The sequence below is a fragment of the Doryrhamphus excisus genome, chromosome 1, assembly GCF_030265055.1.
Source record: "Doryrhamphus excisus isolate RoL2022-K1 chromosome 1, RoL_Dexc_1.0, whole genome shotgun sequence".
Lineage (NCBI taxonomy): Eukaryota > Metazoa > Chordata > Actinopteri > Syngnathiformes > Syngnathidae > Doryrhamphus > Doryrhamphus excisus.
The window spans coordinates 34,610,798-34,631,857 of record NC_080466.1 but is presented as its reverse complement, the minus strand read 5'-3'; the positions used below and the strand labels follow the sequence as shown (position 1 = coordinate 34,631,857).

The window sequence follows — 21,060 nt, the reverse complement described above, 5'->3', positions numbered from 1 at the left end:
ATATATATATATATATATATATATATATATATATATATATATATATATATATATATATATATATATATATATATATATATATATATATATATATATATATATATATATAATGTATGTGTGTGTGTATATATATATATATGTATATATATATATATATATATGTATATATATATATATATATATATATATATATATATATATATATATATATATATATATATATATATATATATATATATATATATATATATATATATATATATATATATATATATGAAACTTATTTTCTGGACTATAATTCGCTCCGGAGTATAAGTCGCACAAGGCCAAAAATCCATAATTAACTACAAAAAAACATACATAAGTCACATTTTTGTGGGTAAAAAACAGGCATTATGTCATCTTGGAAGGCAAGTTCTAACAATAAAAGAATAGCGAACAGGCAATAGATGTAAGATATGCTAACACAATGGTTATTCAGCTACACCAAAAATAAACATGAACACAAAAGGTGTCCAGTGTTTATGTAACATAAACAGTTTTAAGTACACTAACTGTTTGGTTTTTTGGTTGGCAGGAAGAGTAGCCTCTGCTTTCTGTTTTTGGTTTGGAATGATTTCTGTGTTTGTAGCATTTGGATGTTGCTGCAAGTTTTTTTTTTTTTTAGGCAACCCGGCAATATTTCTTACCCTTTGATGGAGGTTAGCACTGTGCAGTCGGAAATTGCCTTTAAAATTCAATGTTGAACCCAGTAATGTGGCATCCAGTGGGCCAATCCAAAAGCAATGCTAATTGCCTAATTTCACTGACAAGAATCCGCGGCCCCCGAAGGTAAAAATGGAACAATGCTGTCAGTGAGATTAGCGCTCGGCTGTCCATTAGCTGGAGCGCAACAAAGAGTGTCTGACACTCACGTTCACATTTACAACCTTACTATGCCGCCATATTCAGATGCCAGTCTCACTATTGTGCTTCTAGTGTCACCAACGTCAGGACGACTTAAGCCATCATGATGAATGAAAAGAAACACACAATGCGATTAGTCCAAGTCCCAAGACGAGTACCAGGACCTCACTTGTGTTCTTTAGTTTGATTTCCTTCACACTTCAGACTTTTATTTAGAGTTCCGTGGCCACAAAAGCAGAAGTTTTCCTTGCGTGACAAACATAACAATCAGCTGTCAATTAGAAACAAATTCATACCAAACTTCTTCCTCTTCGAGTGACATCGGAAGTGACTTGTTTGTTTCTTCTCCGCAGCAGGACATTTGTTCTTGTTGAAAAATATTTGTTCAACCGCCTCAGATGAAAGTCATCTTGAGAGAAGGGATGACTGAAGTTTGAAACGCATCTAAATTGTGCACCTGGTTTGCATATAAAAAATTACAAAAAAACAGTGCCTTCAAAGTAAAACATCGGCGTGACAGTGAGAAGCGCTGGCGGAGCACACAGCGAGACATCTGCTTTGAAGAGTTGCACAGAGGAATGCTAAAATATTCCATGCATTGCATGGAAACTAAGTGAGAGAGATGCTAGCAGGAAATATATTTTCGGTCGCATAAACAGACAGTGGGGTTTGCCCCCCCCCCTACTGATTTTTTAAAAAAAAATTGTCACACTTTAATATTTCAAATCATCAAACAAATGTAAATATTCATCAGTGTCAACACAATTGAACACAAAATGCAATTTTTAAATGAAACTTTTTATTATTGAAATCCAAACCTACAGTACATGGCCCTGTGTAAAAAAAGCGATTGCCCCCTAAATCTAATGGCTGTGATTGGGCCACCCTTGGCAGCAACAACTGCAATCAAGCATTTGCGGTAACCTGCAATGAGTCTCCTACAGTGCTGTGGAGGAATGTTAGCCCACTCATCTTTGCAGAATTGTTGTAATTCAGCCACATTGTCCACCATTATATGTCTTTTAAGGTCATGCCACAGAATATGAATAGGATTCAGGTCAGTATAAGCGGTAGAAAATGAATGAATTAATGTATCTCTCCTGCTACATCTTATTCTCCTGCAGCGCAGGTGTGAATGAGGTGTGTTAATAATGTGTTGATGAGCAAGGCAGAACAGGTAGCGTCAAATCTACTTGGGGTGGGCTACCACAAATAAATAATTATGATTAGTGTGAAAGGCTGATTTTTGTGTAGGAGCTGCATGGCGGACGAGTTAGCGCGTAGGCCACACAGCTAGGAGACCCGAGTTCAATTCCACCCTCGGCTATCTCTGTGTGGAGTTTGCATGTTCTCCCCGTTTTCTCCCACATTCCAAAAACATGCTGGCGACTCCAAATTGTCCATAGGTATGAATGGGAATTGGAATGGTTGTTTGTCTATATTTGCCCTGTGATTGGCTGGCCACCAGTCCAGAGTGTACCCCGCCTCTGACCCGAAGTCAGCTGGGATAGGCTCCAGCACCTCCGCGACCCTCGTGAGGATAAGCAGTAGAAAATGAATGAATTAATGATTTTGTGTAACTAGAAAATTCTGGTCTTAATTCAAAGTAACTTCAGGCCTTCCACTGCATACCTTTACGGTTTTTAGGTAAATGTTTACAATTTTTTTATATCTCCGTACAACCCCAGGCTCCAGGCTGCACCTCTGCTGAGGTTAAGCAGCAACAAGTGCCGTTTTATTTTTAGCAGCATGTGGTGGAAGACGCTGGGGCTGATCTGGCACGCTGGCGAAAACACTGTCCTGTACACTCAGACGCTTTGAGAGAATGTTTAAAAACAGCAGCATGTTGTCTCCCGGCTGGTTTGAGCAGAGTGCCAGCGCCACATCAGACTGGATTTGTTCACCACAGTGAAAGTGTCTTCCTTAAATCCACCTTAAGTTAAATCCACCAGAGATTTCCTGCTCCGATTCCCACATATTGCCATCCTGCCTGTTCGCAAAAAAACAGACAATATCAAGTCTTTATTATCCAGACCTTTTTTGCCCTTCTGTTTTACGAGTGAATTGAAGACCATCATCAGTCTCTCTTCCGTGTTTGCTTCTTCCCTGTTATCATCATTGCCCCCCCCCCACCCGCTCCTCCTTTCACAGTGATAAAATGACAAATGATATCAATGACATGTCTAGACCAGCCTTTTGTCTGCTATTTTTTTTTGTCCCGATGCTAAATAGATGCTATCTTTCTCATGGATTGTATAAGAGGGCTTAATCCTCTTCATCCTCCTCCACCTCTTCCAGGTTCCTGCTATCTCGTTGGCCTATGAGACCGCAGAAAGCGACATCATGAAACGACAACCCAGGAACCCCAAAACGGACAAGCTTGTCAATGAACGACTCATCAGCATGGCCTACGGACAGATAGGTTTGTATGGAACACAGCTGTCAATCAATGGGACCTTATAATATTATAGGAAGTCAACTTGCATCTAGGCGGCACGGCGGTTGAGTGGTTAGCGCGCAGATCTCACAGCTAGGAGACCGGGGTTCAATTCCACCCTCGGCGCATCTCTGTGTGGAGTTTGCATGTTCTCTCCGGTTTCCTCCCACATTCCAAAAACATGCTAGGTTAATTGGCCACTCCAAATTGTCCATAGGTATGAATGTGAGTGTGAATGGTTGTTTGTCTAGATGTGCCCTGTGATTGGCTGGCGACCAGTCCAGGGTGTACCCCGCCTCTCGCCCGAAGACAGCTGGGATAGGCTCCAGCACCCCCCACGACCCTCGTGAGGAAAAGCGGTAGAAAATGAATTAATGGATGAACTTGCATCTATTTTACAGTAGTCAGTGTACATACATGTATTTCTAGCAACTGACAGAGTCAATACACAACGATGTGTAAATAGCAGGCAACACAAGTGAGTGCACATCATAGTGAACATGTGCAAATTGTGTCTTTGGTGTGTTTGGAATCCTTGTGTTGAAAAACAGCCATGTGGCCCACTTTCTGCTTCACAGAGTCACAGTACATTTTGGAATTCATTTTTTGACTCAATCACCTGCCGCTCTCCCAGTACTGGCAGCACTCGTAACAGTATCACCCCCATGCCTGACTGTTGGGAATATACAATTATCTATCTAGTCATTTGTGTTAACACCTATGTAGACAATAATTGCTGTGTGTTGACTCATTTTCAGTGGCTCTTATGTCAGTACTGCAATACAAACTGTATACCGACTACTGTTATGTATTAGGGGTGTGTATTGGCAAGAATCTGGCAATAGACATAAACATAGACATAGACTTTCTTTATTGTCATTGCACAATAACACAGCAGTGAAATTGCCAACGAAATGTTGTTGCCTGGCTCCCGTGTAATAATAAATAATAAATAATAAATAATAAATAATAAATAATAAATAATAAATAATAAATAATAAATAATAAATAATAAATAATAAATAATAAATAATAAATAATAAATAATAAATAATAATGTGGAGAATAAATAGATCAAATATGAACAACAATGTACAGTGTAAACTGTAATTTGTACAAATAATTTAAATAATTTAGAATAAATAACAATAGTTTAAAGTTTCACGATACAATATATATATATATATATATATATTCTTCTTAATTTATTGCAGACATGCATACTATGTTACATTATTGTTTCTCACATATACACTTACAATACAATACACTTACAATATCTATATATATATATATATATATATATATATATATATATATATATATATATATATATATATATATATATATATATATATATATATATATATACACACACATAACACCTCATTACTACACATCTACACATGTCTGAAGGAGCAGGAAGAAGCAAAGCTTATTAAATCCTACCCCTTCTCCACACCATAGCAGTTACCAATTCAATAAGTGATTTTTTCCACACAAGACAAAACAACAAAAGAAGAGTGGGAACATCGGACACCCCAGCAAAACCCCTGAAGCACACCACCAACCCCGCCAGCCAACCCACCTGGCCCTGACCCCCCTAGCCCCTGAGTGCACCCACCTAGTGCCCAGCAGTCCCCGCACACCCCACTGCCCTCCAATAAGAAGCCATTTTGGCTGGACCCACAAGTATGTGTGATCCCTGGGCGGCCTTACATTTGGATGGATTGTTTGTTCTGTTATTCAACAGACCTCTTCCTCGTGCCATGTGGTCTTCCACTAGCATGTGGCCAACGTGACATGCTAGTGACATATATGACACATATCACGATACTGTTAACAAGGCCATATTTTTTCGTTTTTCTTGTAGTTAAAGATTATTTCCTGGAAAAACTGAATCACACCAGCAATATGCACTTACTAAACACATTTTTATTCCATTAGAACAGTATGTTATTCTGTATCACAAACTTTCCTCTGTAAAAACTTAAAGTGTAGCATTTGGATAAATAAAGCTTTAACATCCAGCTTTAAATTTACAAAAAAAAACATAAAAAAACAAGTAAATTAAATGACGTCTCAAGATCCTCCTCAAATGTTCACATTCTATAAGCTGTGAAAACATGCACAGTATACAGTCCCTGACTTATCCGCAGTATTTTTGTGGAACAAAGTAACTAACATCAGTAAAAAGTCCTTTTAGGATGCTTGAAATAACCATTATTTAACAAAATAGTGATATCAATTTGAAAAACAAAATACCTGCAATATTATAGTACTACTTTTGTAGTATACAAAAGGACCTTCGGATTGCTTGCTAGCGGCAGGTCCTCATGGTATCTCGCTAAGTGGACTCGCAGATTTGTCGTGTTTCCCGAATACTTTATTCTGCTGACATTCTGCCATGTTGAACTGTGTTTATGTGTGAGGACGTTACACTCGTGAATCTCGTTCAATGTCCTTGCCTAATTGACTACGTAAGTGCTGCCACCTAACGATCGGCGGTTTAAATTAAAATCAGAAATGAACCTTTGCCGTGTCTGCACTTGAATAAATACCATATACAGCCTTTGATAAATGCCTAAAAATATCCATATCCTACTTTTTAATATCGATACAGTATCGTGGAACGAAGTGTATATATATATATATATATATATATATATATATATATATATATATATATATATCCGAAACTATATTTTCTTACACCCCTATTATGTATATGCATGTATACTTTGCACTGTATACCCTTGCTGAGGTACTCTGCGCAGTTAAAATGTTTAATGAAATGTGAGGGCTGGACTCAGTTTTGCTTTGTGTGGCAGGTTTGACTCTCTTATTGTTTATTCTGGCAGCAAACAAGGTGGACCTGAACTAATTGTACCCTCTTGGTTGCTCCCAAGTAGGAAATCCCATTACACCTCCATTGCTTTGAGACAAAGTGGCTAAACAACCCAACCTTGTTGATGTAAATATTAAATGTCACACCACTGACAAATTTCCTTCCAATCAAAAAGTGGTGAAATTGATTTTTCATGCCCATTCCCGGCGAGTTCCACACAGCTCTCCTCTTATTGTCCTGACATTTACAGCAAATAGAGAGCGACTATACTCCACTTAATCTTGCTCTCGTTTCCTGCTTGCAGCCCCCTTCAGTTGATGTCTTTTATCTCTCTGGCTTTACATGGCGTGCCAATAGTAAAAAAAAAAAAATGAAAGCATGGCAACATTTCATAGGCTTTTAAATAGGTCAGAAGATGGCAGGACCCAGCTGGATGGCATACGGTTTCAAGATGAACACACGTCTCTTCCAAGAGGAGGCATACTGCAGGAGCTCGTCGTGTCACCAAAACCAGAAAGTATTACAGCATCTGTAGGTGATGTGATGGAGAGTGACATGCTGCAACAGAGGAGGTCTTAAATTCAGCTTGGCGCCAACGTCAGCCTCCATAAAAAGGGAGACAAACAATATTCTGCCCTCTCGGAGCAGTGTTAAAGTGTGTCAATGTAAAACACTGATCCGCTTTCACTTTGAACAACATCTAAATGAGAAGATTAATCGTGGTTACTTGAAATGGATGGAAAATAAAAAAAGATCTTTGGTGCTTGGAAATTGTGGCTGAGTCGCAAGGTAGTCAGAAAACTCCTCAGTGGCCAACAGTACTTCTGGATTGGCATTGGGTAGTCCACTATGGGGGCATCAGACTCCTGAGTTTGGAGAGGAAGTTTGACTGTTGTCAAACCTTGGTGACAGGAAGTGTATTGGAGGTATTTTAGTATTGGAAAGTGAATGGGAATTTGTTCAACCTTTGGGCACTTGGAAAAAGCATGTTACCATGGTGACCGACGACGTGGTGTGGGGGGGTGCTCATGGAGTCGCGGTTGGTGGCACATCGGTTACGTGCCGGTTGTTCGCAATGCCAGCAGTAAGTTGAGCCTATTGTTAATTAACTGCCCTTTGTGACAGATTCTGTTAGATTCTGTCAGATTCTGCCGTAGGAACACATCTCTGTTGTTAGCAGATGATGTGGTCCTGATGGTGTCATCAGGCTGTGAACTTCAGTGTTTACTGGGGCGGCTCGGAGCTCAGTGTGAAGCTTCTGGGATGAGACTCAGCATCTCCAAATGTGAGGCCATGGTTCTTAGCCGGAGAAGTGTGGAATTCACCCTTCAGATTGGGAATTAAGTCTTTCCGCAGGTGGGCGAATTGAAGTGTCTCCAGATTTGGTTCATGAGTGTAGGAAGACTGCAGTGTGAATTTGGCGCAATGTTTGTATTAATAATACGACCGCTGTACCAGAGCAATAGTCATGAATTGGGGGTTGAGGCATGTAGTCCGGATGCCTCTTGGTGTCTCACAACTGGCCTGGGAACGCCTCGGTGTCCCTTGGTGTCCCAGTGGAACTGGAAGAGGATGGATGTTATTCACTTTAGTGTAGTTGGCTTAGTGTTCACACTGGAATTTTTGTAATTAATTTTGGTTTGGAATATTTCAGTTACTGGCTGCACGGCGGTCGAGTGGTTAGCGCGCAGACCTCACAGCTCGGAGACCTCGGTTCAATCCCCCATCTCTGTGTGAGGTTTGCATGTTCTCCCTGTGCATACGTTTTCTCCGGGTACTCCGGTTTCCTCCCACATTCCAAAAACATGCTAGGTTAATTGGCGATCCATAGGTATGAATGTGAGTGGGAATGGTTGTCGCCCGAAGACAGCTGGGATAGGCTCCTCCCACATCCCTCGTGAGGATAAGCGGTAGAAAACGAATGAATTAATATTAATTGTGCCCCATGATTGGCTGGCGACCAGTCCAGGGTGTACCCCGCCTCTCACCCGAAATCAGCTGGGATAGGCTCCAGCATACTCCGGCAACCCTAGTGAAGATAAGCGGCATGGAAGATGAATGGATGGACATTTGAGTTACATCACATAATAAGTCACAAAATCTGCCCATGAAGTCCTAACCTTATGCATATGTTCTCCGGCAAAACACATCAGTCAAGGTGGAATTCAAAATCAAATCTAAATCATTACCTGTGATTATTTATCACAATAGCGGTGATGAATGTTGAAACTCAATTTTTTTACAAGTATTTAATTTGTTGCTAGTTTCTTCTTATAAAATGTCGTTTAAAGGGTGCAAACTTCTCAAACTTCCGGAAGATGCTAAATAGGTTAACTCAAATCAGTTGATTACATTAGATTCATTTCAATTATTCCCCTTCACAGCAGGGATATTTCTGCTCTTCATTCTCCATATTTTCTTTTTTTTTTATTGAGCGGAATTTCTATTTAGTGCTCACTCCAGCTCTCCCACTCCATCTCTAGCATTTTTGCCTCTCATCACTTTGGCTAAGAGTGTCTGTCTGCCAAATAATGACATGCAAATGCGATTGCACTTTTTTTTTTCTCCAAAATTACCCTTGGCAGCCACTTGATTAGGCACACCTGCGCACATGAAAGAGATCCAGACCGCAAAATGTGTCTTTATTAAGACATATGATGCTAATTCATCATGCAGTTTATGATGTAACATCATGTTTATGGTAATGGTAATTTTGTCAAACCATTGAGGTTCCAATATCTGAGCCCAGGGTCATATGTGGACACAAACATGCACAGATATGATAAGGACCCCCGATGCATGTGGCCATAGGATCCCCAAATAACGGGCTGAAAAAGAAAACTGCATTCAGATAAAAAGTACATCTTACTAAGCACTCAATGACTCCTGCCAGACAAATTGTCCACTGTTTAAGGCTTGCCAGATGCCCGAAAAAGGGTACAAGATATGACCTGGATCAAACATTATCGGTACCAGATGAAACCTATGTGAAATGAACAATTACACTCTGCTGACACAAATTGTCCTCTGTTTTGACCCCTCCAGACGGCCCTTAAATTTTACCCTTTTTATCCCAATGTCAAAATTAGGCCAGACTGCAAGTCAAAGGTAGGACCTGGAAGTTGATTGAAATGGTTAGATTCATCTCAAATAATCCATGTTTCCTTGACTTGGACTGTCAGCTAAGCATAGGCTTATTTTCATCAGAAACATGTGCCGGCTAACAATCCAAGGACCAGGAATCATGAGCCTTTCCTGTGTCATGTTCACTCAGGCAATAAACATGGACTATTGACAATAGCATACAGCGCCAATACATACTACAGTACCTGTAGATGTGTCGGCCTACAATTCTGACAACTAAACCAATGCACATCTTGTTTTAGGCCTACCTATACGGTTACTCCGGTCGATCGGCCACCGATCGGCATCGGACAATATCAGTGAAAAAGCACGGTAACCATATTGGCGGATACTTGCTTTCAAACACCGATCGCCTCAGTATTGACATGGGAGCATGCAGACACTAAGTAGCACTTTTAGTGCAGGAGGAACTTTTGTTGTGTGTTGTTGTGCAGCCTCTGGGTGTGCTCAAGAGAGGAGGAAGAGTATCACCAGTGGATCAGTTATTTGGATGAGATTGTATCATGGAGACAGGGATCGAACAAAGTCTGACCCTGGTGCCGTCATAGTATGCAGATTAGATGAGTACATTTACTCTCATCACAAACTGTTATACTGATGATTTTTCTTATTTGCAGTATAACTTTTTTTTAATCCAGTAGGATTTAACCAGCAATGTTACTAATAACTCTTCAGCTTCCAACCTACTTCCAACAAAGTAACAGGGCAGAAACCCTCTCTTTAAATACCCTCAGGTACCCCCTATAAATATTAACAGGGGTATTGTACTATAACACTTCTGTTAGGCAAAGGCAGAATTAATCAGTGCACAAACACCATAATTATCAACATGATGGCCCTTTTATGGCACACAAAATGGGTATACAAATACATACTCATTCAAACCAGGCAATTTGGTTCAGTCTGTGCTACAAAAGGTGTCATCAGCCTCTTTTGGCTCAGCGCCACTGAATGACAGCATGCTGTTTACAGAGGTAAGTCTTTCTCATGTGTGCTGTGTAGCGCTGTGTAAACCTTGTTGGCAATCCAGTGTGCACCCTGGAATGCACAACATATGGGAACGGGTGTCCGGGCACAGGGAACACAGGGGGTGCAGGTCTATTTGGGGCGTGGGGATAAAAAGTCCTTGCTGTAAGCGTGCTTAACCTTCCTCTTGTGTTAGGGTCGGTACTGACCCGTTTTACATTTTAATGCATAAAAAGAATCACATAACATTTGTTTATTGCATCACATATTTTTTGACTTTGTCAGGAAACTCTATTTCAACAAAATAAAACCAAAAAAAATGTTTTTTACTAAATTTTAAAATGGTCTGGTTGAAATTATGACCACTGTATTATTAGGGTCGGTTTCGACCCGGGTATAATAATGTGATTATAAAGCAATATTTTGAGCCACAACTGGAATCATAAGTGTACAATTAGCCAACACAATGACAACCAGCTCCTCTTCTCATCATGTAAGCTTCAGGGGATTCTCATTTTGACCAATTTTCCAGTATACCAGCAGAAAAACAATGTCCAGACATGTGAGGGGAATTCACTCATTTGACTGATGGCTGATTTCACATTTACAATTTGGATCATGGAAAGAATGGCAAGAAGTACAGTGAACCAAGATCTGGACCTAATTTTTGGTGACAATGAGGGAGAGGACAGACCAGCATAGCCATTGAGATGAGCAGACGGACAACGTGGAGTATGATCCAGAAGACACAGATGATGCGAGTCAGATGATGAGGTTGCTGGTGGTGAAGCTGTTCTATATCCCTCAGTAATAGCCGGATAACAAAAGAACCCTCAATTTATTAATATGATTATTTTGAGGTTAATTTTACCATTTTTGGAAATTAAAATTGAGGAGTATAGTGACAAAAAAGGCCTACAAGCCCACACCAGAAGTATTAAAACCAACATTTTCATGGATGAGGAAGCCTAAGAAGGTAACCAAGACATTCATTTTCTACTGCTTTGTCCTCACAAGGGTCGCTGGAGCCTATCCCAGCTGTCTTCGGGCGAGGGTACACCCTGGACTGGTCGCCAGCCAATCACAGGGCACATATAGACAAACAACCATTCACACTCACATTCATACCTATGGAAAATTTTGAGCCTAGCATGTTTTTGGAATGTGGGAGGAAACCGGAGTACCCGGAAAAAACCCACGCATGCACGGGGAGAACATGCAAACTCCACACAGAGATGGCTGAGGGTGGAATTGAACCCTGGTCTCCTAGCTGTGAGGTCTATGCGCTAACCACTCGTCCGCCGTGCCGCCCTGTAACCAAGACATGAGAAGCAAATTTAATGGTAACTTATTGTTTTTAGTGTATTTTATAGCTGATTTAATACATGGGTCAAAACCGACCCGTTAACATAAGAGATGATACCAGAAAGCTAACACAAGAGGAAGGTTAAGCATGCGTGCTCGCTCTTCTGGCCAGAGAGAGAGCGAGTGGACTGTGCAGTGATGGGGTGTCACTCTCACTGCATCACAGAGTGTGATACTCAGTCTTAGTTGGCATGAGTTTGCAGTACATGTATATAAAGTACTATTATGACATTGAATATTTTGTGTGTGCTCCCCACTAGGTATGATCCAGGCTTTGGGTGGTTTCTTCACATACTTTGTCATTTTGGCCGAGAATGGCTTCCTGCCTGGATCATTGATCGGCATCCGCATCAGTTGGGACGACCGCATGGTGAACGACGTGGAGGACCACTATGGGCAGCAGTGGGTGAGGAGGGCACACAGACAAACACACTTAGCGACAGACACAGAGTGTGCTCAACACTCATCGTCTTGGTCCTGCAGACGTACGAGCAGAGGAAGATTGTGGAGTTCACGTGTCATACATCCTTCTTCGTCAGCATCGTGGTGGTGCAGTGGGCCGACCTCATCATCTGCAAGACCCGGAGGAACTCCCTCTTTCAGCAGGGCATGAAGTCAGTCAATTGTCACCATATTAATTTCAGTCTTCTTTGGTCACATTACTTTTGGTGATAACTGATCCTGATCTGATTCACATTTGCTGACAAAATAATCTGAACATGGAAAATCCTATTTAGACGTCTGTAAGGAATTAGCTTTCATACCAGTGGCTCAAAGCTCGATCCGCAAAAAAGAAAGTGCTTTCCATTTTTCTGGCGCACGGTTTGCAAGGTTTTTTTTGGAGTGCAACTGCTAAATAACCCACAATGGGACCAAAAACACTATGGAATTATGGGAAGTCTGCATCAACAACAACTTCCAGCCATGTAAAACTAGAATTACTCTTTATAAAATATTCATTCATTCATTCATTTTCTACCGCTTATCCTCACGAGGGTTGTGGGGATGCTGGAGCCTATCCCAGCTGTCTTCAGGCGAGAGGCGGGGTACACCCTGGACTGGTGGCCAGCCAATCACAGGGCACATATAGACAAACAACCATTCACATTCACATTCATACCTATGGACAATTTGGAGTCGCCAATTAACCGTGAGGATAAGTGGTAGAAAATGAATGAATGAATGAATAATAAAGAAAACTAAGGCTAAGATGCCATATATCACATAAATCAATGTGACATTAAAAACAAATATTGGCAACACTAGGATAGCTATGTGAGGTACATGCTAACATTACACTTACATTTTCACAGCAACATCATACTAGGTTAGCCTGGGGGGGTAAAAAATAGATTAATAGATTAATAGTATCTGTAGCTGACTGGTGGATAGTTGGTAGAACACCAGGCTTTAATTTAAGATGTAGCAATGCCTTTTAATAAATAATAATAATAATTTACATACATTTTATATAACATACATTGTATTTGTATAGCGCTTTTCAAAATACTCAAAGACACTTTACGGAAGAATGGAGTTGAACAAAAGCAAGCAAACAGAGTAGAAGACACACCAAAATACAACATTCATTGGTTAATACACAGTTAAAACATGAGAAAAAGCGGGGCGGGGCACAGCAGTCAGGTATAAAAAGTTAGACATTAAAAACAGATAAATGTTAACAATACTGCTTTGTTTGATCTTCTTTTATTTCGCGTCCCACAAAGCTACTGACATTTGATTGTAAAATGATGGACAGTGACCATCCACTATGTTGTTTTGGCATTAACAGGAACCGCATCCTGATCTTTGGCCTGTTCATTGAGACCGCCCTGGCTGCCTTCCTCTCTTACTGCCCTGGAATGGACATCGCCCTGCGCATGTACCCTCTTAAGTAAGCCCTGCAGGCTAATATCGCCACTGAGAAAAAAAACAACCTCTTCAAGACCTAATAGCTGCTATTAGCTTGTCATTCTTGACTACAAATGAAGGCCGTGATCAACTTAAAGCCCACGCTGTTATCCTTCTCATGCTGAAATGTCAGCAGTGGATTTGGGATTATGCACTTTTCATTTGTCTGCTCCTCTCCTCAGGATCTTGTGGTGGTTCTGTGCCTTCCCGTACAGTCTCCTCATCTTCATTTATGATGAAGTTCGTAAATTAATTCTGCGGAGGAACCCTGGAGGTAAGCAGTTATTAGGACAGTGCCAGATTAAACGGTTTCTCGACTTCTTTGTCTCGTTAATAAACGAGAGGAAGAGTAAATTGGTTTGGAGTCGTGTGTCAAGAGTCGCAAGTGCCAATTTTCCTTCGGGAGCAACTTCACTGCATCTGTCGTCCTGCGTGACCATAATGGTTTTTATCACCATGTTCTCGGAAAAATAAACATCCTGGACTCAAGTGATGCTAGCAAGCACTTAGCACATATTGATTGGCGTCTATGGAGCAAGCCATATGTGAACGGGGTGAATGTCGCCATCTCCGAGTAAGCAGATGGGCCTGGCGGCAAGCTAATGTAAAAATGATTATTAATTTTTTTATGTCTACAGAATACAAATCACTCTTTTTCATGGTAACTTATTGGTGGGTGCTTATGACAGTACTTCACATCTCACTTTTGAGAATGGAACGAAAATTAATCCAGGTGATCCGGGGTTTAGGACATTTTGTGGTTACTAGGCGCACACTTATATTAATTGAAGTCGTATTTTTCGTCCGTAAACACAAGTTACAAAGAGTTACAAGATTATGCTTTTTCAACTTTTCTGACCTATAAATGTAGTTAGAATGTTGTATTCTCGTGTTGAACGATGCAACAGTTTCAGATAATGAGGTTTGCCTATTTGGAAGTGTGCCGTTTCACGCTCCGTTTCAGAGACGTTTTTCTAATACTGGCTCTCTGTGACATCACAGAGTGCAGAGCTTCCTTATATGGGCGTGCGCTGTAGGCCAGATACACTCTCTGACCTCTGTTTACAGTGTTAGCCATGTCTCTCAGGAAGTGTTTCTTCAGGTGTAAGGGAAAGCTAAATTAGTTTACAATTCCTAACAAGACAAACATCAGGTAGCACCCGAACGGCAGTGTGCTTTAAAAAAAAGGAAAGGCATCACCGTGGAATAAAAAATGAACATCATAAAAAGCTTAGAGGGAGAAGAAACTCCCACCAATGTTGGCCACTCTTGGCCCAAACTGCTTGACTCTTGGCCATCAGGCATTATGAATTCTGTACGCTATTACGTACATGGGAACTCAGAGGAGAAGAGGAGGTTATCCTGCCAGATGAACCTGGGACAATATGTAAAGATGATGCTTTTTCCACTTTTCTGACCTATAAATGTAGTTAGAATGTTGTATTCTCGTGTTGAACAATGCAACAGTTTCAGATAATGACGTTTGCCTATTTGCAAGTGAGCTCTGAACGCTCCGTTTCAGAGATGTTTTTCTAATACTGGCTCTCTGTGACATCACAGAGTGCTGAGCTTCCTTATATGGGCGTGCGCTGTAAGCCAGATACGCTCTCTGACTTCTGTTTACAGTGTTAGCCATGTCTCCCAGGAAGTGTTTCTTCAGGTGTAAGGGAAAGCTACATTAGTTTACAATTCCTAACAAGGCAAACATCAGGCGGAAGTGGTTGGAGTTCCTGATTCCCTACCAGCAAAAAAAATGCATTTTAATCTGTCAATGCCATTTCACACTGGATTGTTTTGTGAAAACGGGCCAGTATGCAGCTGGACTAGCCGACTAACTTGCTGAAGCCCGATGCCATTCTATGTAGCATTACAGAGTGTGCATACAGGGAGCGGGGTGCAAATTACAAGCTCACCAAGTCTGGAGTTGCTAATAGCCATTTTCCACCACAATCAGTGGGTCTACACAAGTTTTAGAAACACTGGTAGTCACTGAAATGAATTAAAACCCGTACATTTCCACAGGAACCACAAATCGGCTTAAGTATAGATTCTGGAAGATCTAGAAAGCTTTCTGTGCTGGTTATAGTACGTAGCTGCTCTATAGGAGTCCACAACTTAATACAAATGGCCAAAAAAATCATCTAATGTCAGAAAACATCTCAAGTATGTAGCCTTACCTTTTGGGAGTAGTCTGAGGCTTTGTGAGCTGCGGGTGCGTCTGTGGGCTAGTTGCTACTTTGTGTCAGTGCGCTACCAGCGTAGTTTGGTTGGCGTAACAATGTCACTCTAGCTTGGTTAATATGTAGTCACATTATATGTAAAAAGAGTGTTGTCTGTCCTTTTTGGAGATGTTTTCAGATGGCTTTATTGACAGAATAGGTTTGCCCAATACGTGCATTAATGAGCAGTCTGTTTTTATATTGTTAGAACGCACAGAAAAGAGAAAGACCTATGTTTGTGTCTCACAAACGGATTGTGGATGATGGGCAGAATGTTTTAAAAGTAAAATTTTTCTTCACGGAATGTCATAAGAGTGTACAGATGTACCTCAAGAATAGTGTTGGGTTTTTTTAACCGTGCAAGAAGTGCAGTTACGAACAAAAAAGCTGTCTTACACCGTGGTGTGAAAATGTGTTTGCCCCCTTTCTGCTTTTTTTTTTTTTTTGCACGTCACACTTACGTAAATGTTTTGGATCATCCAACAAATAGTCGACAACACAACTAAACACAAAATGCCATTTTTTAATTATTTCGATAAACATATAGAATATATAAAATATTAAACCACCCTTGTTTCGTCACTATATTTCTTCACTTTAATGCCTGATACAATTAAAGGTACATTTGCTTGGGCAGATATATTGATAACATCATAAGAGTTTAATTAGAGATGACAGCTACTTCCATGATTTTCTTCATTTTTACAAAATCACTTATGTATACTTATATTATATACGTATACTTATATTTTTACATGAATAACCTTATATTTCCAAAAAAACTGTGAGCATTTTTTTTGAGCTAGCATCATTATATTTGCCCAAACAACTTTATATATATAATATATATATAACAATTTTTATCAATTTCACAACCATTTTTATCCATTTCACAAACAATTAAAATGACTCAGACGATTTTCAAAGAAGGATGTACATTTTTGCATAGAGGCCTACTATCAACAACTGACAGTCCTCTGCATCAATCTCCTGGTATGGCTGCTAATCCAAGTTCATCATTTTATAAGGCTAATAGATGATTAGAAAAGCCATGTAAAAAATCTCTTACCATGCTGTTAACTACTCCCTTCACCGTAAAAAAGACACTAGGCAAAAACCAAAAACAATCTGCATGGCAGAGTTACCAGACAAAAACCACTGCTGAACAAAAAAAACATTAAGGCATGAGCCTTAATCAATCAGCCTTAATCAGCCTTGATCCCTAAGACCTTTGGGAACGTAATCTGTGGTCTGACGAGACAAAAGTTGAACTTTTTGGAGGGTATTTATCCCATCTGGTGTAAAAGTACCAGTGCTTTTCAGTAAAAAAGAAAGAAAATCATACCAACGGTAAAATGTAGTGGTGGTAGTGTGATGGTCAGGGGCTGTTTTGCTGCTTCAGGAACTGGAAGACTTGCTGTGATAAATGGAATCACGAATCTCGCTCTCACCAAAAAAAAATCAAGTTGATACTGGTGCTGCTCTGGGTGGCCCAACCAGTTATTAGGTTAGGGCGGGCATCCATTTTTCACACAGGGCCATGTAGGTTTGGATCTTTTTCTCCCTTAGTAATGAAAAGTTTCATTAAAAAAAACATAATTTGTGTACAGTTGTGTTGTCATTGACTCACATTTAAATGTGTTTGATGATCTAAAGCATTTAAATGTGACAAACGTGCAAATAAAAAGAAATTAAACACTTTTTCACACAACTGTAGATGATTATTAGTAACACTCTATGTAAGCTATTTTTATATTTCCGAAAGCGTGATGTTTGAAAGTGGTTGTGGTGCCAGTTGTCTCGCCCTTTCTGTCTGTTTTTGTTCTTTTGCGGTGATGCAAATTGTGTCATTTGCATACTTTTTTCTGTCACGTTGCAAGTTAGATCGTTGGTATGTCACTTTGTGCTCATATTGCTTTGAGTAGTGTCACTCAAGAGTTATTATTAAGCCCATATTTTATTCATGAAAGGACCCTCGGACCGCGCCGCCAATGAGCAGGGACCCAGCCGAGAGCTAGCGTCTGAGTGCTGAGTAATCTTCCCAGCATGCAACACAGCATTATTTGGATTGATGACTTTGTCTTCCACCTTTGATTCCAGACAAAATAGCACTCAATGTTTGTGAGGGAATCCTAGCATCAACTCCTCAGAAGCATCTTCCATCACACACACACACACGTTGTATTTCATTGGTCCTTTTTGTATTCTGGCTGAAAAACGTACAAAAAACATAAAACACATGCAACATGAAAATGCTGCAGTCATATAAACGCTGCAAGATCAAAAACAAATGCTTAAAGAAAAATGCTGCAAATACCAAAAGCGCACACAAACCTCCAAAATACTTTAGAGAACTGCTGCAAGTCCACGAAACAAAACAGAAGTTAGCCAGGCTTACCAGGGGTGCCAGACTCCATAGTTATCGATCAATAAAGACATAACATTTAATATTTTACAGCAGGGGTCTCAAACTCAATTTACCTGGGGGCCACTGGAGCTAGGGTCTGGGTGAGACTGGGCCGCATCAGGTTTTCCCCCCAAAAAAAACAGAAAAATATATATATATATAATAATATATATAATAATTACAAACTTTTTCAGTGCTTTGGTTCTGATTTTCTACAATAAAAGCTCTGATAAAACATTCCACTGTTCTCAAATATCTTAATTTTTATTTTTCTGCACGAAATAAGATGAAAAATAAATAAACCAATCAAGAATAAAGAAAATCAATCAATCAGTAATAAATATAATAATAATAATAATAATAAAACAGCAAATAATAAAACCTTAAGAAACCACATATAGTTGGTGGGTAGACAAATTATTTTTTTCAGATTAAAATGAACAAAGCATTATTAGAGCCCTGTAGACATGACAAAACACGACTATAGTCACATTTATACTCTTTTTATTTACAACATATTGCGCAACTGCAGGGTCTTGAGACACATGCTAACTCGCAAACTAGAGAGCTAGCGACCTAAACGGTAGCCTTCAAGTTATTTCCTTTAAACTTAAATAGCCAACAACTTACCACTTCCACACGGATAGGGAGGATAACTATTAACAGTTATTAAACCTTTAACATGAACATTAATCAAACGTAATAATTTTTTTCTGGGTACATGATACCATACAGCATCCATATCATACTTTCATATCAAGGCGGGGGCCTCAAACTAGTGTCCTGCGGGCCACATTTGGCCCGTGGGCCACGTGTTTGAGACCACTGTTTTACAGTATTACAGAGTGACCGATTTACGTGATTTTTAAGTGTGCAACAAAGCCACAACAATAAATTTTCCCTTTCATTCCGTCCGTTCTCATCTAGGCACCCGCGTTCATGACTTTCAAAACAATCATTGCAACCAAATCCTGCTTTGACTTGACCAGCGTTTGCCTGCCTGCCTTGCTTTCCTGCCGTGTTTACGTATTAATCCGTGCCGCCGCAGGAAGCAGATTATGCTTGTCAACAAGACGAGGAGCAAATAATGAGAGAGGAAATTACACTGCGCTGATGAAGAGTTATGAGATATGGTCCAAAGATTGGCAACACAGGTTCAGAATGTTGTTCACTGCCGGCGAGCGAGGGTCAAAAACAACAATTTATCATGACAGTTAATCTCCTTTGTTAACGTCGCGGGCCGGCGAGTTTGAAGGCGATTGGTTTGCGAACGGAGAAACAAAAGAGATGTTGGTGAATACCAAAAGGATATGAAGGCTTGCTCATGTGTCGCTTTTGTCTCTTTGCAGGCTGGGTGGAGCAGGAGACATATTATTAACATTCACAGGACGTCAGCGGCAATCCAAAGAGTGTGTCTCTGTGTGTGTGTGTGTGTGTGTGTGTGTGTGTGTGACTGTTGTTTGTCTGTCTGCTGCAATACAACATGGATCAGGTTGACAAACGTGATTAGCCTCAAATGATCCAATGCTAATAATCACTGCTGAAAATGGGCTTTTGATTATGTTTTTAGAATAGTCTTTTATTTGGCCATGCAAATCTCTTGTATACACTATAATGTAAACATCATAGCCTTTTTTTGGCTATTGATGGTTGAAAATGTACTAAATAAATACAATGTTACACATGCAGCTTGTCATTCTTTAACCTCCTGAGACTCTGAAAAGCGATGCATTAAATAATGAAATAAATAGCAATAGGGGGTATTTTTAATTCGAAAATGTGTCTTTTGCAGTATCTAGTCCCAGCAGAATAATTTTGTCATCCGTTCTACTGTTTGATGAGAGGGACGAGACACTTTTTAAAAATACAACAGGCACAAATGATGTTAACAGCTCGACTATATTTTTATACTCCATTTTAACAGCTACATATGTATAATACATTTTTTGATAGCTAAATTCTTTTCATGGTTATACTCCTAAATGCCTGCATCTTAATGCGTTTGCTGCTTCAACCATAGTTTTATATGACAATATAGTAGTGCTAGTAAGTTGTCATGTCCACTACAAGGAAAATTGGGGGAAAAAAGTTATTTTCAGGACAGTCGATCAAAATTTTGGCCAAATTCAAGCCAAAAATTGCCTTGTTTTTGTATACTGTCATACAATATTGCACAAAAAATCTACTTTGTGTTGTATTGCGACATTAAATCAAATGACAAAACAAAAACCCTACACGTTGCTGACTCCCATGCATTTCTTATTGCATGCAACTGCTAATAACCTGTCATGGGGCCAAAGAAAGTTGAGAGTACCAGCACTTTGATAAAGAAGGTGAGAAACTATTGAATTCAGTCATGCTTATTCTCTATACAAATAACTTTTTGGTAATATTTTGGATGTCTACAATGGGTTAATTAGATTGACATCATTTCCTGTTGGAAAAATTGTTTTTGTTTGACTTTTTGGAATAAATAACAAAATCTAAGGTGCCACCAACTAGTGTGCAGTCAGAGCCAGCATAGCCTTCTCTGCTGGCCTAACAGCTACCAAAAGCACCAACTTAAATGTACATCTAAAATTCTAATATTTCTTCAATGTACTTATATAAATTTATTCCCAACAGTAAAATTTCCAATCAGATTTCAGCTTGTATGTGTTGCCATATGAATGTTATCTGCCCAGGGCCTTCAGACATATTTTTGCTGACCCCTAAATATTGATTATGAACTACGCCATATTGTAGTGCAGAGGTTTAGCATTGTCTTAACTTCCGTTCTATTTACCCTTGTTACATTTTGACAACAAATACTCGTGTTCTTCCTATAATAACGGAATAACTGGATGAAAGGTCCAGA

General features: G+C 39.7%; 1 protein-coding gene across 1 annotated transcript in view; it reads left to right on the top strand.

Annotated features, from left to right (window-relative positions):
* The window catches only part of atp1a2a (ATPase Na+/K+ transporting subunit alpha 2a), a 56,202-nt gene extending 36,313 nt beyond the window's left edge, over positions 1 to 19,889 (top strand). Inside the window, exons 19-24 of the mRNA XM_058067209.1 lie at positions 3,205 to 3,328; positions 11,927 to 12,072; positions 12,150 to 12,280; positions 13,459 to 13,560; positions 13,760 to 13,851; positions 19,553 to 19,889. Of these exons, the coding sequence (XP_057923192.1) occupies positions 3,205 to 3,328; positions 11,927 to 12,072; positions 12,150 to 12,280; positions 13,459 to 13,560; positions 13,760 to 13,851; positions 19,553 to 19,581 (624 nt within the window). The 3' untranslated portion in view covers positions 19,582 to 19,889. The remainder of the gene's footprint in view (positions 1 to 3,204; positions 3,329 to 11,926; positions 12,073 to 12,149; positions 12,281 to 13,458; positions 13,561 to 13,759; positions 13,852 to 19,552) is intronic.
* The last annotated feature ends 1,171 nt before the right edge of the window (positions 19,890 to 21,060 follow it).